The sequence below is a fragment of the Oncorhynchus mykiss genome, chromosome 10 (assembly GCF_013265735.2).
Source record: "Oncorhynchus mykiss isolate Arlee chromosome 10, USDA_OmykA_1.1, whole genome shotgun sequence".
Classification (NCBI taxonomy): domain Eukaryota; kingdom Metazoa; phylum Chordata; class Actinopteri; order Salmoniformes; family Salmonidae; genus Oncorhynchus; species Oncorhynchus mykiss.
The window spans coordinates 84,160,561-84,179,905 of record NC_048574.1 but is presented as its reverse complement, the minus strand read 5'-3'; the positions used below and the strand labels follow the sequence as shown (position 1 = coordinate 84,179,905).

The 19,345-nt window shown below is 39.6% G+C and overlaps 1 protein-coding gene across 4 annotated transcripts in view; it reads right to left on the bottom strand.

The window, feature by feature from the left end:
- Positions 1-19,345, bottom strand: part of LOC110515513 (regulator of G-protein signaling 12-like) — a 152,151-nt gene that overhangs the window by 102,682 nt on the left and 30,124 nt on the right. For all 4 annotated transcript variants that reach the window (XR_005034301.1, XM_036934299.1, XM_036934298.1 and 1 more), the window contains exon 8: positions 3,665-3,775. Coding sequence is in view for 3 of the 4 variants with exons in the window: in XM_036934299.1 (XP_036790194.1) it covers positions 3,665-3,775 (111 nt within the window). In the remaining variant the exon portion in view is untranslated. The remainder of the gene's footprint in view (positions 1-3,664; positions 3,776-19,345) is intronic.

Sequence of the window (19,345 nt, the reverse complement as noted above, 5' to 3'; positions counted from 1 at the left end):
TGATCACAAGACAATAAGGCAGGTCTACAGAATCATATTGATCACAAGACAATAAGGCAGGTCTACAGAATCATATTGATCACAAGACAATAAGGCAGGTCTACAGAATCATATTGATCACAAGACAATAAGGCAGGTCTACAGAATCATATTGATCACAAGACAATAAGGCAGGTCTACAGAATCATATTGATCACAAGACAATAAGGCAGGTCTACAGAATCATATTGATCACAAGACAATAAGGCAGGTCTACAGAATCATATTGATCACAAGACAATAAGGCAGGTCTACAGAATCATATTGATCACAAGACAATAAGGCAGGTCTACAGAAACATATTGATCATAAGACAACAGGCAGGTCTACAGAATCATATTGATCACAAGACACCAGGCGGGTCTATAAGACATCAGGCGGGTCTACAGAATCATATTGATCACAAGACAATAAGGCAGGTCTACAGAATCATATTGATCATAAGACAACAGGCAGGTCTACAGAATCATATTGATCACAAGACAATAAGGCAGGTCTACAGAATCATATTGATCATAAGACAACAGGCAGGTCTACAGAATCATATTGATCACAAGACAATAAGGCAGGTCTACAGAATCATATTGATCATAAGACAACAGGCAGGTCAACAGAATCATATTGATCATAAGACATCAAGCGGGTCTACAGAATCATATTGATCACAAGACAATAAGGCAGGTCTACAGAATCATATTGATCATAAGACATCAAGCGGGTCTACAGAATCATATTGATCACAAGACAATAAGGCAGGTCTACAGAATCATATTGATCATAAGACATCAGACGGGTCTATAAGACAATAAGGCAGGTCTACAGAATCATATTGATCATAAGACAACAGGCAGGTCTACAGAATCATATTGATCATAAGACAATAAGGCAGGTCTACAGAATCATATTGATCATAAGACAACAGGCAGGTCTACAGAATCATATTGATCATAAGACATCAGACGGGTCTATAAGACAATAAGGCAGGTCTACAGAATCATATTGATCACAAGACAGTAAGGCAGGTCTACAGAATCATATTGATCACAAGACAATAAGGCAGGTCTACAGAATCATATTGATCATATGACAAGCCTTGAGGTCCCTGGCTTCTCACGCACACACACACACACACAAACAACGCTGGGTATATTAGCTGGTTAGTACTGTCTCTGTGACGAGATGAAACAATTACTGACAAGAAGGCTGAGAGGAGGGTGTGTGTGGATTGAGCCAGATAATTAGAGTGTGTCTATGTGTGCATGACTGGGATGATAATTGTGTGTGTGTGTGTGGTCTCTCTACGGAGAGGAATGTCAGCCTATTGCTCATCTCAGTGTTCATTAGAAATACCAGCCAGGGAACTCCATCCATCCATCCCCCTCCCTCCTCTCCCTCTGCCCCCTCCCTCTCCCCCTTTTCTATTAGAATAATCTCCCCTTTTCCTCCCCCTCATCCCTCTCGCTCTCACTTTACTTTTCCTTTCCCCCTTCCTCTCTCTCCCACATCTCCCTCTCCCCTACCTCCCCCTCCCCCACCTCCCCCCTCCCACCTCTCCCCCCCTCTCCCCTCTCCCCTACCTCCCCGTCCTCTCCCCCCTCCCACCTCTCCCCTCTCCCACATCTCCCTCTCCCCCCTCTCCCTCTCTCCTCTCCCACATCTCCCTCTCCCCCCTCTCTCCCCTCTCCCACATCTCCCTCTCCCCCTCTCCCTCCTCCTCTCCATCCCCCTCCTCTCCCTCTCCCCCTCCTCTCCCTCCTCCTCTCTCCCCTCTCCCACATCTCCCTCTCCACCTCTCCTCTCTCCTCTCCCCCCCCCCCCCCCCCCTCTCCTCTCCCCCCCCCCCCCCCCCCTCTCTCTCTCCTAAACAAGGCTGTCTCTGTTTGTGGACATCATGTAACAGGGGCCCAGCGACCGGAAGAAAAGAAGGTAGAATAGAGAGAGAGAAGATAAAAAGAGGAAAGAAGAGAGTGAAGTCCCTGCAGCACGGCATGCTGGGTAATCCAGCATGCATACAAGGGTGTGTGTGTGTGTGTGTGTGTATGTGTGTGTGTGTACACTACATGACCAAAAGTATGTGGACACCTGCTCGTCGAACATCTCATTCTAAAATCATGTGAATTAATATGGAGTTGCTGCTATAACAGCCTCCACTCTTCTGGGAAGGCTTTCCACTAGATGTTGGAACATTGCTGCTATAACAGCCTCCACTCTTCTGGGAAGACTTTCCACTAGATGTTGGAACATTGCTGCTATAAAAGCCTCCACTCTTCTGGGAAGGCTTTCCACTAGATGTTGGAACATTAATGCTATAACAGCCTCCACTCTTCTGGGAAGGCTTTCCACTAGATGTTGGAACATTGCTGCTATAACAGCCTCCACTCTTCTGGGAAGGCTTTCCACTAGATGTAGGAACATTGCTGCTATAACAGCCTCCACTCTTCTGGGAAGGCTTTCCACTAGATGTAGGAACTTTGCTGCTATAACAGCCTCCACTCTTCTGGGAAGGCTTTCCACTAGATGTAGGAACTTTGCTGCTATAACAGCCTCCACTCTTCTGGGAAGGCTTTCCACTAGATGTTGGAACATTGCTGCGGGAACTTGCTTCCATTCAGCCACAAGATCATTAGTGAGGTCGGGTACTGATGTTGGGCGATTAGGCATCCTGGCTCGCAATCGGGGTTACAATTCCTCCCAAAGGTGTTAGATTGGGTTGAGGTCAGGGCTCTGTGCAGGCCAGTCAAGTGATTCCACACCGATCTCGACAAACCATTTCTGTACGGACATCGCTTCGTCATGCTGAAACAGTTAAGAGCCTTCCCCAAACCTTTGCCACAAAGTTGGAAGCACAGAATCATCTAGAATGTCATTGTTATGCTGTAGTGTTAAGATTTCCCTTCACTGGAACTAATGGGCCCAAACCACGAAAAAGAGACCGAGACCATTGTTTCTCCTCCACCAAACTTTACAGTCGGCACTATGCATTCGAGCAGGAAGCGTTATCCTGGCATCCGCTAAACCCAGATTTGTCCGTCTTAGGTAGAAGTGTTTTAGGAGTGGTGAGGGTCTGTTTTAGGTAGAAGTGTTTTAGGGGTGGTGAGGGTCAGTTTTAGGTAGAAGTGTTTTTAGGGGTGGTGAGAGACAGTTTAGGTAGAAGTGTGAGGGTCAGTTTTAGGTAGAAGTGTTTTAGGGTTGGTGAGGGTCAGTTTTAGGTAGAAGTGTTTTTAGGGGTGGTGAGGGTCAGTTTAGGTAGAAGTGTTTTAGGGGTGGTGAGGGTCAGTTTTAGGTAGAAGTGTTTTTAGGGGTGGTGAGAGACAGTTTAGGTAGAAGTGTGAGGGTCAGTTTTAGGTAGAAGTGTTTTAGGGTTGGTGAGGGTCAGTTTAGGTAGAAGTGTGAGGGTCAGTTTTAGGTAGAAGTGTTTTAGGGTTGGTGAGGGTCAGTTTAGGTAGAAGTGTGAGGGTCAGTTTTAGGTAGAAGTGTTTTGTTTTAGGATTTAAGGGCATATGGGTGTGTATGTATGCCTGCACCTGTGTGTGTGTGTGTGTTTATGTGTGTATGTGTGTGTGTGTGTGTGTGTGTGTGTGTGTGTGTGTGTGTTTATGTGTGTGTGTGTGTGTGTGTGTCCTACCTCCAGGTCATCCAGCGAGCGTGCCAGGCTAATGCGGCCGAAGGATCGTCTTCCCGAGGAGCGCTGAGGTAGAGGAGGGAAGCCCTTCGTCAGACCTCTAAACCGACCAGCCTAGAGAGAAACACACACAGGTTAACTCTCCACACTTCAATACACGGTTCTCTGTAGTTCAGGTAGTAGAACATGGTTCTCTGTAGCTCAGTTAGTAGAACATGGTCCTCTGTAGTTAGAAGAACATGGTCCTCTGTAGTTCAGTCAGTAGAACATGGTCCTCTGTAGTTCAGTTAGTAGAACATGGTCCTCTGTAGTTCAGATAGTAGAACATGGTCCTCTGTAGTTCAGTTAGTAGAACATGGTCCTCTGTAGTTCAGTTAGTAGAACACGGTCCTCTGTAGTTAAGTTAGTAGAACATGGTCCTCTGTAGTTCAGTTAGTAGAACATGGTCCTCTGTAGTTCAGATAGTAGAACATGGTCCTCTGTAGTTCAGTTAGTAGAACATGGTCCTCTGTAGTTCAGTTAGTAGAACATGGTCCTCTGTAGTTCAGTTAGTAGAACATGGTCCTCTGTAGTTCAGTTAGTAGAACATGATCCTCTGTAGTTCAGTTAGTAGAACATGGTCCTCTGTAGTTCAGTTAGTAGAACATGGTCCTCTGTAGTTAGTAGAGCATGGTCCTCTGTAGTTAGTAGAACATGGTCCTCTGTAGTTCAGTTAGTAGAACATGGTCCTCTGTAGTTCAGTTAGTAGAACATGGTCCTCTGTAGTTCAGTTAGTAGAACATGGTCCTCTGTAGTTCAGTTAGTAGAACATGGTCCTCTGTAGTTCAGTTAGTAGAACATGATCCTCTGTAGGTCAGTTAGTAGAACATGGTCCTCTGTAGTTCAGTTAGTAGAACATGATCCTCTGTAGTTCAGTTAGTAGAACATGGTCCTCTGTAGTTCAGTCAGTAGAACATGATCCTCTGTAGTTCAGTTAGTAGAACATGGTCCTCTGTAGGTCAGTTAGTAGAACATGGTCCTCTGTAGTTCAGTTAGTAGAACATGGTCCTCTGTAGGTCAGTTAGTAGAACATGATCCTCTGTAGTTCAGTTAGTAGAACATGGTCCTCTGTAGTTCAGTTAGTAGAACATGGTCCTCTGTAGTTCAGTTAGTAGAACACGGTCCTCTGTAGTTAAGTTAGTAGAACATGGTCCTCTGTAGTTCAGTTAGTAGAACATGGTCCTCTGTAGTTCAGTTAGTAGAACATGGTCCTCTGTAGTTAGTAGAACATGGTCCTCTGTAGTTCAGTTAGTAGAACATGGTCCTCTGTAGTTCAGTTAGTAGAACATGGTCCTCTGTAGTTCAGTTAGTAGAACACGGTCCTCTGTAGTTCAGTTAGTAGAACATGGTCCTCTGTAGTTAGTAGAACATGGTCCTCTGTAGGTCAGTTAGTAGAACATGATCCTCTGTAGTTAGTAGAACATGGTCCTCTGTAGTTCAGTTAGTAGAACATGGTCCTCTGTAGGTCAGTTAGTAGAACATGGTCCTCTGTAGTTCAGTTAGTAGAACATGGTCCTCTGTAGGTCAGTTAGTAGAACATGATCCTCTGTAGTTAGTAGAACATGGTCCTCTGTAGTTCAGTTAGTAGAACATGGTCCTCTGTAGGTCAGTTAGTAGAACATGGTCCTCTGTAGTTCAGTTAGTAGAACACGGTCCACGGTCTTCTGTAGTTCAGTTAGTAGAACATGGTCCTCTGTAGTTCAGTTAGTAGAACATGGTCCTCTGTAGTTAGTAGAGCATGGTCCTCTGTAGTTAGTAGAACATGGTCCTCTGTAGTTCAGTTAGTAGAACATGGTCCTCTGTAGTTCAGTTAGTAGAACATGGTCCTCTGTAGTTCAGTTAGTAGAACATGGTCCTCTGTAGTTCAGTTAGTAGAAAACGGTCCACGGTCCTCTGTAGTTCAGTTAGTAGAACATGGTCCTCTATAGGTCAGTTAGTAGAACATGATCCTCTGTAGTTAGTAGAACATGGTCCTCTGTAGTTCAGTTAGTAGAACATGGTCCTCTGTAGTTCAGTTAGTAGAACATGGTCCTCTGTAGTTCAGTTAGTAGAACATGGTCCTCTGTAGTTCAGTTAGTAGAAAACGGTCCACGGTCCTCTGTAGTTCAGTTAGTAGAACATGGTCCTCTATAGGTCAGTTAGTAGAACATGATCCTCTGTAGTTAGTAGAACATGGTCCTCTGTAGTTCAGTTAGTAGAACATGGTCCTCTGTAGTTCAGTTAGTAGAACATGGTCCTCTGTAGTTCAGTTAGTAGAACATGGTCCTCTGTAGTTCAGTTAGTAGAACATGGTCCTCTGTAGTTCAGTTAGTAGAACATGGTCCTCTGTAGTTCAGTTAGTAGAACATGATCCTCTGTAGTTCAGTTAGTAGAACATGGTCCTCTGTAGTTCAGTCAGTAGAACATGATCCTCTGTAGTTCAGTTAGTAGAACATGGTCCTCTGTAGGTCAGTTAGTAGAACATGGTCCTCTGTAGTTCAGTTAGTAGAACATGGTCCTCTGTAGGTCAGTTAGTAGAACATGATCCTCTGTAGTTCAGTTAGTAGAACATGGTCCTCTGTAGTTCAGTTAGTAGAACATGGTCCTCTGTAGTTCAGTTAGTAGAACACGGTCCTCTGTAGTTAAGTTAGTAGAACATGGTCCTCTGTCGTTCAGTTAGTAGAACATGGTCCTCTGTAGTTCAGTTAGTAGAACATGGTCCTCTGTAGTTAGTAGAACATGGTCCTCTGTAGTTCAGTTAGTAGAACATGGTCCTCTGTAGTTCAGTTAGTAGAACATGGTCCTCTGTAGTTCAGTTAGTAGAACACGGTCCTCTGTAGTTCAGTTAGTAGAACATGGTCCTCTGTAGTTAGTAGAACATGGTCCTCTGTAGGTCAGTTAGTAGAACATGATCCTCTGTAGTTAGTAGAACATGGTCCTCTGTAGTTCAGTTAGTAGAACATGGTCCTCTGTAGGTCAGTTAGTAGGACATGGTCCTCTGTAGTTCAGTTAGTAGAACATGGTCCTCTGTAGGTCAGTTAGTAGAACATGATCCTCTGTAGTTAGTAGAACATGGTCCTCTGTAGTTCAGTTAGTAGAACATGGTCCTCTGTAGGTCAGTTAGTAGAACATGGTCCTCTGTAGTTCAGTTAGTAGAACATGGTCCTCTGTAGTTCAGTTAGTAGAACATGGTCCTCTGTAGTTCAGTTAGTAGAACACGGTCCACGGTCTTCTGTAGTTCAGTTAGTAGAACATGGTCCTCTGTAGTTCAGTTAGTAGAACATGGTCCTCTGTAGTTAGTAGAGCATGGTCCTCTGTAGTTAGTAGAACATGGTCCTCTGTAGTTCAGTTAGTAGAACATGGTCCTCTGTAGTTCAGTTAGTAGAACATGGTCCTCTGTAGTTCAGTTAGTAGAACATGGTCCTCTGTAGTTCAGTTAGTAGAACATGGTCCTCTGTAGTTCAGTTAGTAGAACATGGTCCTCTGTAGTTAGTAGAACATGGTCCTCTGTAGTTAGTAGAACATGGTCCTTGGAACCCAGGACAGAGGGCTCCATTTCCGCTGGGATACCAGAAACGTATGCTGATGCTATGCATTATAATTATAAGTCAATTTGAATAAAAACGTCTGTTAAATGGCATTTATTATTATAATAATACACACATTAATACACACAATAATACACACAATAACACACACACACATTAATACACACAATAATACACACATTAATACACACAATAATACACACAATAACACACACACACATTAATACACACAATAATACACACATTAATACACACAATAATACACACAATAACACACACACACATTAATACACACAATAATACACACATTAATACACACAATAATACACACAATAATACACACAATAATACACACAATAATACACACAATAATACACACATTAATACACACATTAATACAAACAATAACACACACAATAATACACACACCTTAATACACACAATAATACACACACACATTAATACACACATTAACACACACAATAATACACACATTAATACACACACACATTAATACACACACACATTAATACACACACACCTTAATGCACACACACATTAATACACACATTAATACACACAATAATACACACAATAATACACACACATTAATACACACACAATAATACACACACATTAATACACACACAATAATACACACAATAATACACACACAATAATACACACATTAATACACACAATAATACACACAATAATACACACATTAATGGTCCTCACACATTAATACACACACACATTAACACACACACACAATAATACACACACACATTAATACACACACCTAAAAAACACACACAATAATACACACAATAACACACACAATAATACACACAATAATACACACAATAATAAACACACCTAAAATACACACACACATTAATACACACAATAATACACACACCTTTATACATAACCACACACAGACAGTCATACACACACATACAGTGGAGGCACATGACAGTGGTTTGACTGGAGGAGAGCAGGGTCACGCGAATGAGAACTGTGTGGACGTCATTCTCACACACACTTCTGGACCACTGACATGTAAAAATAATCCTCCCTGAGAGACACACACACACATACACACACACACACACACACACACACACGCACACACGCACACACACGCACACGCACACACACACACACACACACACACACACACACACGTCAGGCCGTGCCCAATTTAATGCATCTATCAGATCAATTCCAGAGACTCAGAGAGCTGAACATGGATGGACCAAGTGTGGAAACAACGGGACCCTGAACAGCTTCTACCCCCAAGACATAAGACTGATGAATAGTTAGTTAGATAGTTAACCAACAGCTACACTACACGGCTACACGACTACACTACATGACTACACTACACGGCTACATGACTACACTACACTTCTATATTCTATTCTTAAGGGCTGGAAAGGGAGAGACACAATGTTGACAATTCTTAACTATGTAAGAGTCAGGCTAAGTTGCTGATTGGTCTAGAGTCAGGCTGAGTTGCTGATTGCTCTAGAGTCAGGCTGAGTTGCTGAATGGTCTAGAGTCAGGCTGAGATGCTGATTGGTCTAGAGTCAGGCTGAGATGCTGATTGGTCTAGAGTCAGGCTGAGATGCTGATTGGTCTAGAGTCAGACTGAGATGCTGATTGGTCTAGAGTCAGGCTGAGTTGCTGATTGGTCTAGAGTCAGGCTGAGATGCAGATTGGTCTAGAGTCAGGCTGAGATGCTGATTGGTCTAGAGTCAGGCTGAGATGCTGATTGGTCTAGTCAGGCTGAGTTGCTGATTGGTCTAGAGTCAGGCTGAGATGCTGATTGGTCTAGAGTCAGGCTGAGATGCTGATTGGTCTAGAGTCAGGCTGAGTTGCTGATTGGTCTAGAGTCAGGCTGAGATGCTGATTGGTCTAGAGTCAGGCTGAGATGCTGATTGGTCTAGAGTCAGGCTGAGATGCTGGCTGAGTCAGGCTGACATGTGAGTAGTACGTGATCTCTCACAAACACAAAATATATTTTAGATTCTTCAAAGTAGCCACCCTTTGCCTTGATGACAGCTTTGCACACTCTTGGCATTCTCTCAACCAGCTTCACCTGGAATGCTTTTCCAACTGTCTTGAAGGAGTTCACGCATATGCTGAGGACTTGTTGGCTGCTTTTCCTTCACTCTGCGGTCCAACTCATCCCAAATATATTTTGATTTGTTTAACTTTTTTTTGGTTACTACATGATTCCATATGTGTTATTTCATAGTTCTGATGTCTTCACTATTATTATACAATGTAGAAAATAGTACAAATAAAGAAAAACCCTGGAATGATTAGGTGTGAACAAACTTTTGACTGGTACTGTATTTAAAAAATAGAGCCTGAAATATCCATTCAGTTGTCCACAGTAAACATGAATCACACAACATTGGTTCCTTTTTCAGTCACGTTCGCTTCAGTCAAACAAAAACACCCTTGTGATTGGTGGACAACAGAGCTTCCCACAATGCAGGCGGTGACTGGCAGGATACAGTCGGCGAAGAGCAACTGCAGAAACTTCATGATGTCAATCACATTTGTATTTATTATGGATCCCCATTAGTTCCTGCCAAGGCAGCAGATACTCTTCCTGGGGTTTATTATGGAACCCCATTAGTTCCTGCCAAGGAAGCAGATACTCTTCCTGGAGTTTATTATGGATCCCCATTAGTTCCTGCCAAGGCAGCAGCTACTCTTCCTGGGGTTTATTATGGATCCCCATTAGTTCCTGCCAAGGCAGCAGATACTCTTCCTGGGGTTTATTATGGATCCCCATTAGTTCCTGCCAAGGCAGCAGCTACTCTTCCCTGGGGTTTATTATGGATCCCCATTAGTTCCTGCCAAGGCAGCAGCTACTCTTCCTGGGGTTTATTATGGATCCCCAATTAGTTCCTGCACCATGGCAGCAGATATTCTTCCTGGGGTTTATTATGGATCCCCATTAGTTCCTGTCAAGGCAGCAGCTACTCTTCCTGGGGTTTATTATGGATCCCCAATTAGTTCCTGCACCATGGCAGCAGATACTCTTCCTGGGGTTTATTATGGATCCCCATTAGTTCCTGCCAAGGCAGCAGCTACTCTTCCTGGGGTTTATTATGGATCCCCATTAGTTCCTGCCAAGGCAGCAGATACTCTTCCTGGGGTTTATTATGGATCCCATTAGTTCCTGCACCAAGGCAGCAGCTACTCTTCCTGGGGTTTTTTATGGATCCCCATTAGTTCCTGCCAAGGCAGCAGATATTCTTCCCTGGGGTTTATTATGGATCCCCACTAGTTCCTGCCAAGGCAGCAGCTTCTCTTCCTGAGGTTTATTATGGATCCCCATTAGTTCCTGCCAAGGCAGCAGATACTCTTCCCTGGGGTTTATTATGGATCCCCATTAGTTCCTGCCAAGGCAGCAGATACTCTTCCCTAGGGTTTATTATGGATCCCCATTAGTTCCTGCCAAGGCAGCAGCTACTCTTCCTGGGGTTTATTATGGATCCCCATTAGTTCCTGCCAAGGCAGCAGATACTCTTCCCTGGGGTTTATTATGGATCCCCATTAGTTCCTGCACCAAGGCAGCAGATACTCTTCCCTGGGGTTTATTATGGATCCCCATTAGTTCCTGTCAAGGCAGCAGCTACTCTTCCTGGGGTTTATTATGGATCCCCATTAGTTCCTGCCAAGGCAGCAGCTACTCTTCCTGGGGTTTATTATGGATCCCCATTAGTTCCTGCCAAGGCAGCAGATACTCTTCCCTGGGGTTTATTATGGATCCCCATTAGTTCCTGCACCAAGGCAGCAGATACTCTTCCTGGGGTTTATTATGGATCCCCATTAGTTCCTGCCAAGGCAGCAGATACTCTTCCTGGGGTTTATTATGGATCCCCCCTTACCAAGGCAGCAGATACTCTTCCTGGGGTTTATTATGGATCCCCATTAGTTCCTGTCAAGACAGCAGCTACTCTTTCTGGGGTTTATTATGGATCCCCATTAGTTCCTGCCAAGGTAGCAGCTACTCTTCCTGGGGTTTATTATGGATCACCATTAGTTCCTGCACCAAGGCAGCAGCTACTCTTCCTGGGGTTTATTATGGATCCCCATTAGTTCCTGCCAAGGCAGCAGCTCCTCTTCCTGGGGGTTTATTATGGATCCCCATTAGTTCCTGCCAAGGCAGCAGATACTCTTCCCTGGGGTTTATTATGGATCCCCATTAGTTCCTGCCAAGGCAGCAGATATTCTTCCTGGGGTTTATTATGGATCCCCATTAGTTCCTGCCAAGGCAGCAGATATTCTTCCTGGGGTTTATTATGGATCCCCATTAGTTCCTGCCAAGGCAGCAGATACTCTTCCCTGGGGTTTATTATGGATCCCCATTAGTTCCTGCCAAGGCAGCAGCTACTCTTCCTGGGGTTTATTATGGATCCCCATTAGTTCCTGCCAAGGTAGCAGATACTCTTCCTGGGGGTTATTATGGATCCCCATTAGTTCCTGCCAAGGTAGCAGATACTCTTCCTGGGGTTTATTATGGATCCCCATTAGTTCCTGCCAAGGCAGCAGCTACTCTTCCTGGGGTTTATTATGGATCCCCATTAGTTCCTGCCAAGGCAGCAGATATTCTTCCTGGGGTTTATTATGGATCCCCATTAGTTCCTGCCAAGGCAGCAGCTACTCTTCCTGGGGTTTATTATGGATCCCCATTAGTTCCTGTCAAGGCAGCAGATACTCTTCCCTGGGGTTTATTATGGATCCCCATTAGTTCCTGCCAAGGCAGCAGATATTCTTCCTGGGGTTTATTATGGATCCCCATTAGTTCCTGCCAAGGCAGCAGATATTCTTCCTGGGGTTTATTATGGATCCCCATTAGTTCCTGCCAAGGCAGCAGATATTCTTCCTGGGGTTTATTATGGATCCCCATTAGTTCCTGCCAAGGCAGCAGATACTCTTCCCTGGGGTTTATTATGGATCCCCATTAGTTCCTGCCAAGGCAGCAGCTACTCTTCCTGGGGGTTATTATGGATCCCCATTAGTTCCTGCCAAGGTAGCAGGTACCAGAAAAATTAAGGCAGTTTATAAAATGTTAAAAACATTACAATACATTCACAGATTTCACAACACACTGTGTGCCCTCAGGCCCCTAATCCACCACTACCACATATGTACAGTACTAAATCCGAGTGTATGTGTAGTGCGTGTGTTATCGTGTCTCATAGCATGTGTCTATGTTTGTGTTGCTTCCCTGCTGCTCCATAAGGCGGTTTCTTTTACCGTTTTTTGGGGGTAAAGTTCATGCAGTCGTTATGTAGCCGCAAGTCTGACAATCATTTCCCCCATAATGCAACACACTTTGGAATGCAGTGACCAGCAAAAGTGATCCGCTCGAACGCCCCCCTCCCCCCCCTCCTCCTCCTCTCATCTCCAAGATGTATCTCTCTCTCTCTCTCTCTGAGCAGGGAGGGTTCCTTCCTGTTTACGGGACAACACAGAGCTGATAGGAGACACAGAGAGAGAGAGAGAGAGAGAGAACGTAACCTTCAGTAGGTCATCCACACAGTCAGCTGTCCCCTGTGACCAGGAGCACATTTCACCAGGAGCCCAGAGGCACCTCGCTGCCTTTTCATTTCAAAAGAAGCATAGCAGAAGTGAAATAGTGTTTGGTGTTATATCATATCCACCACATGGGTTAAAGGTCAATATCAACGTAAAAAACAACAGACTGATATTTGTTCTTGTTCTGTCATCTCTGAACAACTAGTTGTCCAGACATGATAATTTCTGACATAACATCAGGGGGCAGGAGTCACATAACACCTTCCCTGTTGGTCTGAACTAGCTGAGCAGCACTATCTAACTCTACAGTAGGAGTCTGTTGGTCTGAACTAGCAGAGCAGCACTATCTAACTCTACAGTAGGAGTCTGTTGGTCTGAACTAGCAGAGCAGCACTATCTAACTCTACAGTAGGAGTCTGTTGGTCTGAACTAGCTGAGCAGCGCTATCTAACTCTACAGTAGGAGTCTGAACTAGCTGAGCAGCACTATCTAACTCTACAGTAGGAGTCTGTTGGTCTGAACTAGCAGAGCAGCACTATCTAACTCTACAGTAGGAGTCTGTTGGTCTGAACTAGCTGAGCAGCACTATCTAACTCTACAGTAGGAGTCTGTTGGTCTGGACTAGCTGAGCAGCACTATCTAACTCTACAGTAGGAGTCTGAACTAGCAGAGCAGCACAATCTAACTCTACAGTAGGAGTCTGTTGGTCTGAACTAGCTGAGCAGCACTATCTAACTCTACAGTAGGAGTCTGTTGGTCTGGACTAGCTGAGCAGCACTATCTAACTCTACAGTAGGAGTCTGAACTAGCAGAGCAGCACTATCTAACTCTACAGTAGGAGTCTGTTGGTCTGAACTAGCAGAGCAGCACTATCTAACTCTACAGTAGGAGTCTGTTGGTCTGAACTAGCTGAGCAGCACTATCTAACTCTGTAGTAGGAGTCTGTTGGTCTGAACTAGCTGAGCAGCACTATCTAACTCTACAGTAGGAGTCTGAACTAGCTGAGCAGCACTATCTAACTCTGCAGTAGGAGTCTGTTGGTCTGGACTAGCTGAGCAGCACTATCTAACTCTACAGTAGGAGTCTGAACTAGCAGAGCAGCCCTATCTAACTCTACAGTAGGAGTCTGTTGGTCTGAACTAGCTGAGCAGCACTATCTAACTCTACAGTAGGAGTCTGTTGGTCTGAACTAGCTGAGCAGCACTATCTAACTCTGCAGTAGGAGTCTGTTGGTCTGGACTAGCTGAGCAGCACTATCTAACTCTACAGTAGGAGTCTGAACTAGCAGAGCAGCCCTATCTAACTCTACAGTAGGAGTCTGTTGGTCTGAACTAGCTGAGCAGCACTATCTAACTCTACAGTAGGAGTCTGTTGGTCTGAACTAGCTGAGCAGCACTATCTAACTCTACAGTAGGAGTCTGTTGGTCTGAACTAGCTGAGCAGCACTATCTAACTCTACAGTAGGAGTCTGTTGGTCTGGACTAGCTGAGCAGCACTATCTAACTCTACAGTAGGAGTCTGAACTAGCAGAGCAGCACAATCTAACTCTACAGTAGGAGTCTGAACTAGCAGAGCAGCACTATCTAACTCTACAGTAGGAGTCTGAACTAGCAGAGCAGCACTATCTAACTCTGCAGTAGGAGTCTGTTGGTCTGAACTAGCTGATCAGCACTATCTAACTCTACAGTAGGAGTCTGTTGGTCTGAACTAGCAGAGCAGCACTATCTAACTCTACAGTAGGAGTCTGTTGGTCTGAACTAGCTGAGCAGCACTATCTAACTCTACAGTAGGAGTCTGTTGGTCTGAACTAGCTGATCAGCACTATCTAACTCTACAGTAGGAGTCTGTTGGTCTGAACTAGCAGAGCAGCACTATCTAACTCTACAGTAGGAGTCTGTTGGTCTGAACTAGCTGAGCAGCACTATCTAACTCTACAGTAGGAGTCTGTTGGTCTGAACTAGCTGAGCAGCACTATCTAACTCTACAGTAGGAGTCTGTTGGTCTGGACTAGCTGAGCAGCACTATCTAACTCTACAGTAAGAGTCTGAACTAGCAGAGCAGCACTATCTAACTCTACAGTAGGAGTCTGTTGGTCTGAACTAACTGAGCAGCACTATCTAACTCTACAGTAGGAGTCTGTTGGTCTGAACTAGCTGATCAGCACTATCTAACTCTACAGTAGGAGTCTGTTGGTCTGAACTAGCAGAGCAGCACTATCTAACTCTACAGTAGGAGTCTGTTGGTCTGAACTAGCTGAGCAGCACTATCTAACTCTACAGTAGGAGTCTGTTGGTCTGAACTAGCTGAGCAGCACTATCTAACTCTGTAGTAGGAGTCCGTTGCTAGATTGTCCATTGGAAACTGAAGCACAGGGAGCTCTACATGGTGAAACAGTGCCACCCAGTGGCAGTCTGACGTCAACGCAGGCCAACGCATCCCGAATCAGGTGCCTTGCAGCACTCACGATTCAATTATCGAATTAAATAAATGACTAACAAATCTAACATTTTTTTTATATTTAAACAATGAATCAGTTAATGATTTAATTGTTAAAATATAAAACGATTAGATGAGTGTTATTGGTTTTTCCCATGTAAAACGATTAGATGAGTGTTATTGGTTTTTCCCATGTAAAACGATTAGATGAGTGTTATTGGTTTTTCCCATGGAATGATTAGAGGTTGGACTTCATAAGAGCGTATAGCATTTTAACACGGAGGACGGACAGTTTGGTGTCACGCCCTGTCAGTCACCCCTCTACTTCCTGTCTCTTACTAAGGAAAGACGACACAGTTAGTACTGTAAGGAGTAGAACACAATACATACAGTAGAATATAATATAGTAGAAGAGTCTAATATAGTAGAATATAATAGAGTAGAAGAGTCTAATATAGTAGAGTCTAATATAGTAGAAGAGTCTAATATAGTAGAATATAATATAGTAGAATATAATATAGTAGAAGAGTCTAATATAGTAGAATATAATATAGTAGAAGAGTCTAATATAGTAGAAGAGTCTAATATAGTAGAATATAATATAGTAGAAGAGTCTAATATAGTAGAATATAATATAGTAGAATATAATATAGTAGAAGAGTCTAATATAGTAGAAGAGTCTAATATAGTAGAATATAATATAGTAGAATATAATATAGTAGAATATAATATAGTAGAAGAGTCTAATATAGTAGAAGAGTCTAATATAGTAGAATATAATATAGTAGAATATAATATAGTAGAATATAATATAGTAGAAGAGTCTAATATAGTAGAAGAGTCTAATATAGTAGAATATAATATAGTAGAATATAATATAGTAGAATATAATATAGTAGAAGAGTCTAATATAGTAGAATATAATATAGTAGAATATAATATAGTAGAAGAGTCTAATATAGTAGAATATAATAGAGTAGAAGAGTCTAATATAGTAGAATATAATATAGTAGAATATAATAGAGTAGAAGAGTCTAATAGAGTAGAATATAATATAGTAGAAGAGTCTAATATAGTAGAATATAATATAGTAGAAGAGTCTAATATAGTAGAATATAATATAGTAGAAGAGTCTAATATAGTAGAATATAATATAGTAGAATATAATATAGTAGAAGAGTCTAATATAGTAGAATATAATATAGTAGAATAGTCTAATATAGTAGAATATAATATAGTAGAATATAATATAGTAGAATATAATATAGTAGAAGAGTCTAATATAGTAGAATATAATATAGTAGAAGAGTCTAATATAGTAGAATATAATATAGTAGAAGAGTCTAATATAGTAGAGTCTAATATAGTAGAATATAATATAGTAGAAGAGTCTAATATAGTAGAGTCTAATATAGTAGAATATAATATAGTAGAATATAATATAGTAGAAGAGTCTAATATAGTAGAATATAATATAGTAGAAGAGTCTAATATAGTAGAAGAGTCTAATATAGTAGAATATAATATAGTAGAAGAGTCTAATATAGTAGAAGAGTCTAATATAGTAGAATATAATATAGTAGAAGAGTCTAATATAGTAGAGTCTAATATAGTAGAATATAATATAGTAGAAGAGTCTAATATAGTAGAGTCTAATATAGTAGAATATAATATAGTAGAAGAGTCTAATATAGTAGAGTCTAATATAGTAGAATATAATATAGTAGAATATAATATAGTAGAAGAGTCTAATATAGTAGAATATAATATAGTAGAAGAGTCTAATATAGTAGAGTCTAATATAGTAGAGTCTAATATAGTAGAATATAATATAGTAGAAGAGTCTAATATAGTAGAATATAATATAGTAGAATATAATATAGTAGAATATAATATAGTAGAATATAATATAGTAGAATATAATATAGTAGAATATAATATAGTAGAATATAATATAGTAGAATATAATATAGTAGAATATAATATAGTAGAATATAATATAGTAGAATATAATATAGTAGAATATAATATAGTAGAAGAGTCTAATATAGTAGAGTCTAATATAGTAGAATATAATATAGTAGAAGAGTCTAATATAGTAGAATATAATATAGTAGAAGAGTCTAATATAGTAGAGTCTAATATAGTAGAATATAATATAGTAGAAGAGTCTAATATAGTAGAATATAATATAGTAGAGTCTAATATAGTAGAAGAGTCTAATATAGTAGAATATAATATAGTAGAAGAGTCTAATATAGTAGAAGAGTCTAATACAGTAGAATATAATATAGTAGAATATAATATAGTAGAATATAATATAGTAGAATATAATATAGTAGAAGAGTCTAATACAGTAGAATATAATATAGTAGAATATAATATAGTAGAATATAATATAGTAGAAGAGTCTAATATAGTAGAAGAGTCTAATATAGTAGAATATAATATAGTAGAATATAATATAGTAGAATATAATATAGTAGAATATAATATAGTAGAAGAGTCTAATACAGTAGAATATAATATAGTAGAATATAATATAGTAGAATATAATATAGTAGAAGAGTCTAATATAGTAGAATATAATATAGTAGAAGAGTCTAATACAGTAGAATATAATATAGTAGAAGAGTCTAATATAGTAGAATATAATATAGTAGAATATAATATAGTAGAATATAATATAGTAGAAGAGTCTAATATAGTAGAGTCTAATATAGTAGAAGAGTCTAATATAGTAGAATATAATATAGTAGAAGAGTCTAATATAGTAGAATATAATATAGTAGAATATAATATAGTAGAATATAATATAGTAGAAGAGTCTAATATAGTAGAATATAATATAGTAGAAGAGTCTAATATAGTAGAAGAGTCTAATATAGTAGAATATAATATAGTAGAAGAGTCTAATATAGTAGAATATAATATAGTAGAATATAATATAGTAGAAGAGTCTAATATAGTAGAAGAGTCTAATATAGTAGAAGAGTCTAATATAGTAGAATATAATATAGTAGAAGAGTCTAATATAGTAGAAGAGTCTAATACAGTAGAATATAATATAGTAGAAGAGTCTAATATAGTAGAGTCTAATATAGTAGAAGAGTCTAATATAGTAGAATATAATATAGTAGAATATAATATAGTAGAATATAATATAGTAGAATATAATATAGTAGAAGAGTCTAATATAGTAGAATATAATATAGTAGAAGAGTCTAATATAGTAGAATATAATATAGTAGAAGAGTCTAATATAGTAGAGTCTAATATAGTAGAATATAATATAGTAGAATATAATATAGTAGAATATAATATAGTAGAAGAGTCTAATATAGTAGAATATAATATAGTAGAAGAGTCTAATATAGTAGAATATAATATAGTAGAATATAATATAGTAGAATATAATATAGTAGAGTCTAATATAGTAGAATATAATATAGTAGAAGAGTCTAATATAGTAGAAGAGTCTAATATAGTAGAATATAATATAGTAGAAGAGTCTAATATAGTAGAATATAATATAGTAGAAGAGTCTAATATAGTAGAATATAATATAGTAGAAGAGTCTAATATAGTAGAATATAATATAGTAGAAGAGTCTAATATAGTAGTAGAGTCTAATATAGTAGAATATAATATAGTAGAAGAGTCTAATATAGTAGAATATAATATAGTAGAATAGTCTAATATAGTAGAATATAATATAGTAGAATAGTCTAATATAGTAGAGTCTAATATAGTAGAATATAATATAGTAGAATATAATATAGTAGAATATAATATAGTAGAATATAATATAGTAGAATAGTCTAATATAGTAGAATATAATATAGTAGAATATAATATAGTAGAAGAGTCTAATATAGTAGAATATAATATAGTAGAATATAATATAGTAGAATATAATATAGTAGAATATAATATAGTAGAATATAATATAGTAGAATATAATATAGTAGAATATAATATAGTAGAATATAATATAGTAGAATATAATATAGTAGAATATAATATAGTAGAATATAATATAGTAGAATATAATATAGTAGAATATAATATAGTAGAATATAATATAGTAGAATAGTCTAATATAGTAGAA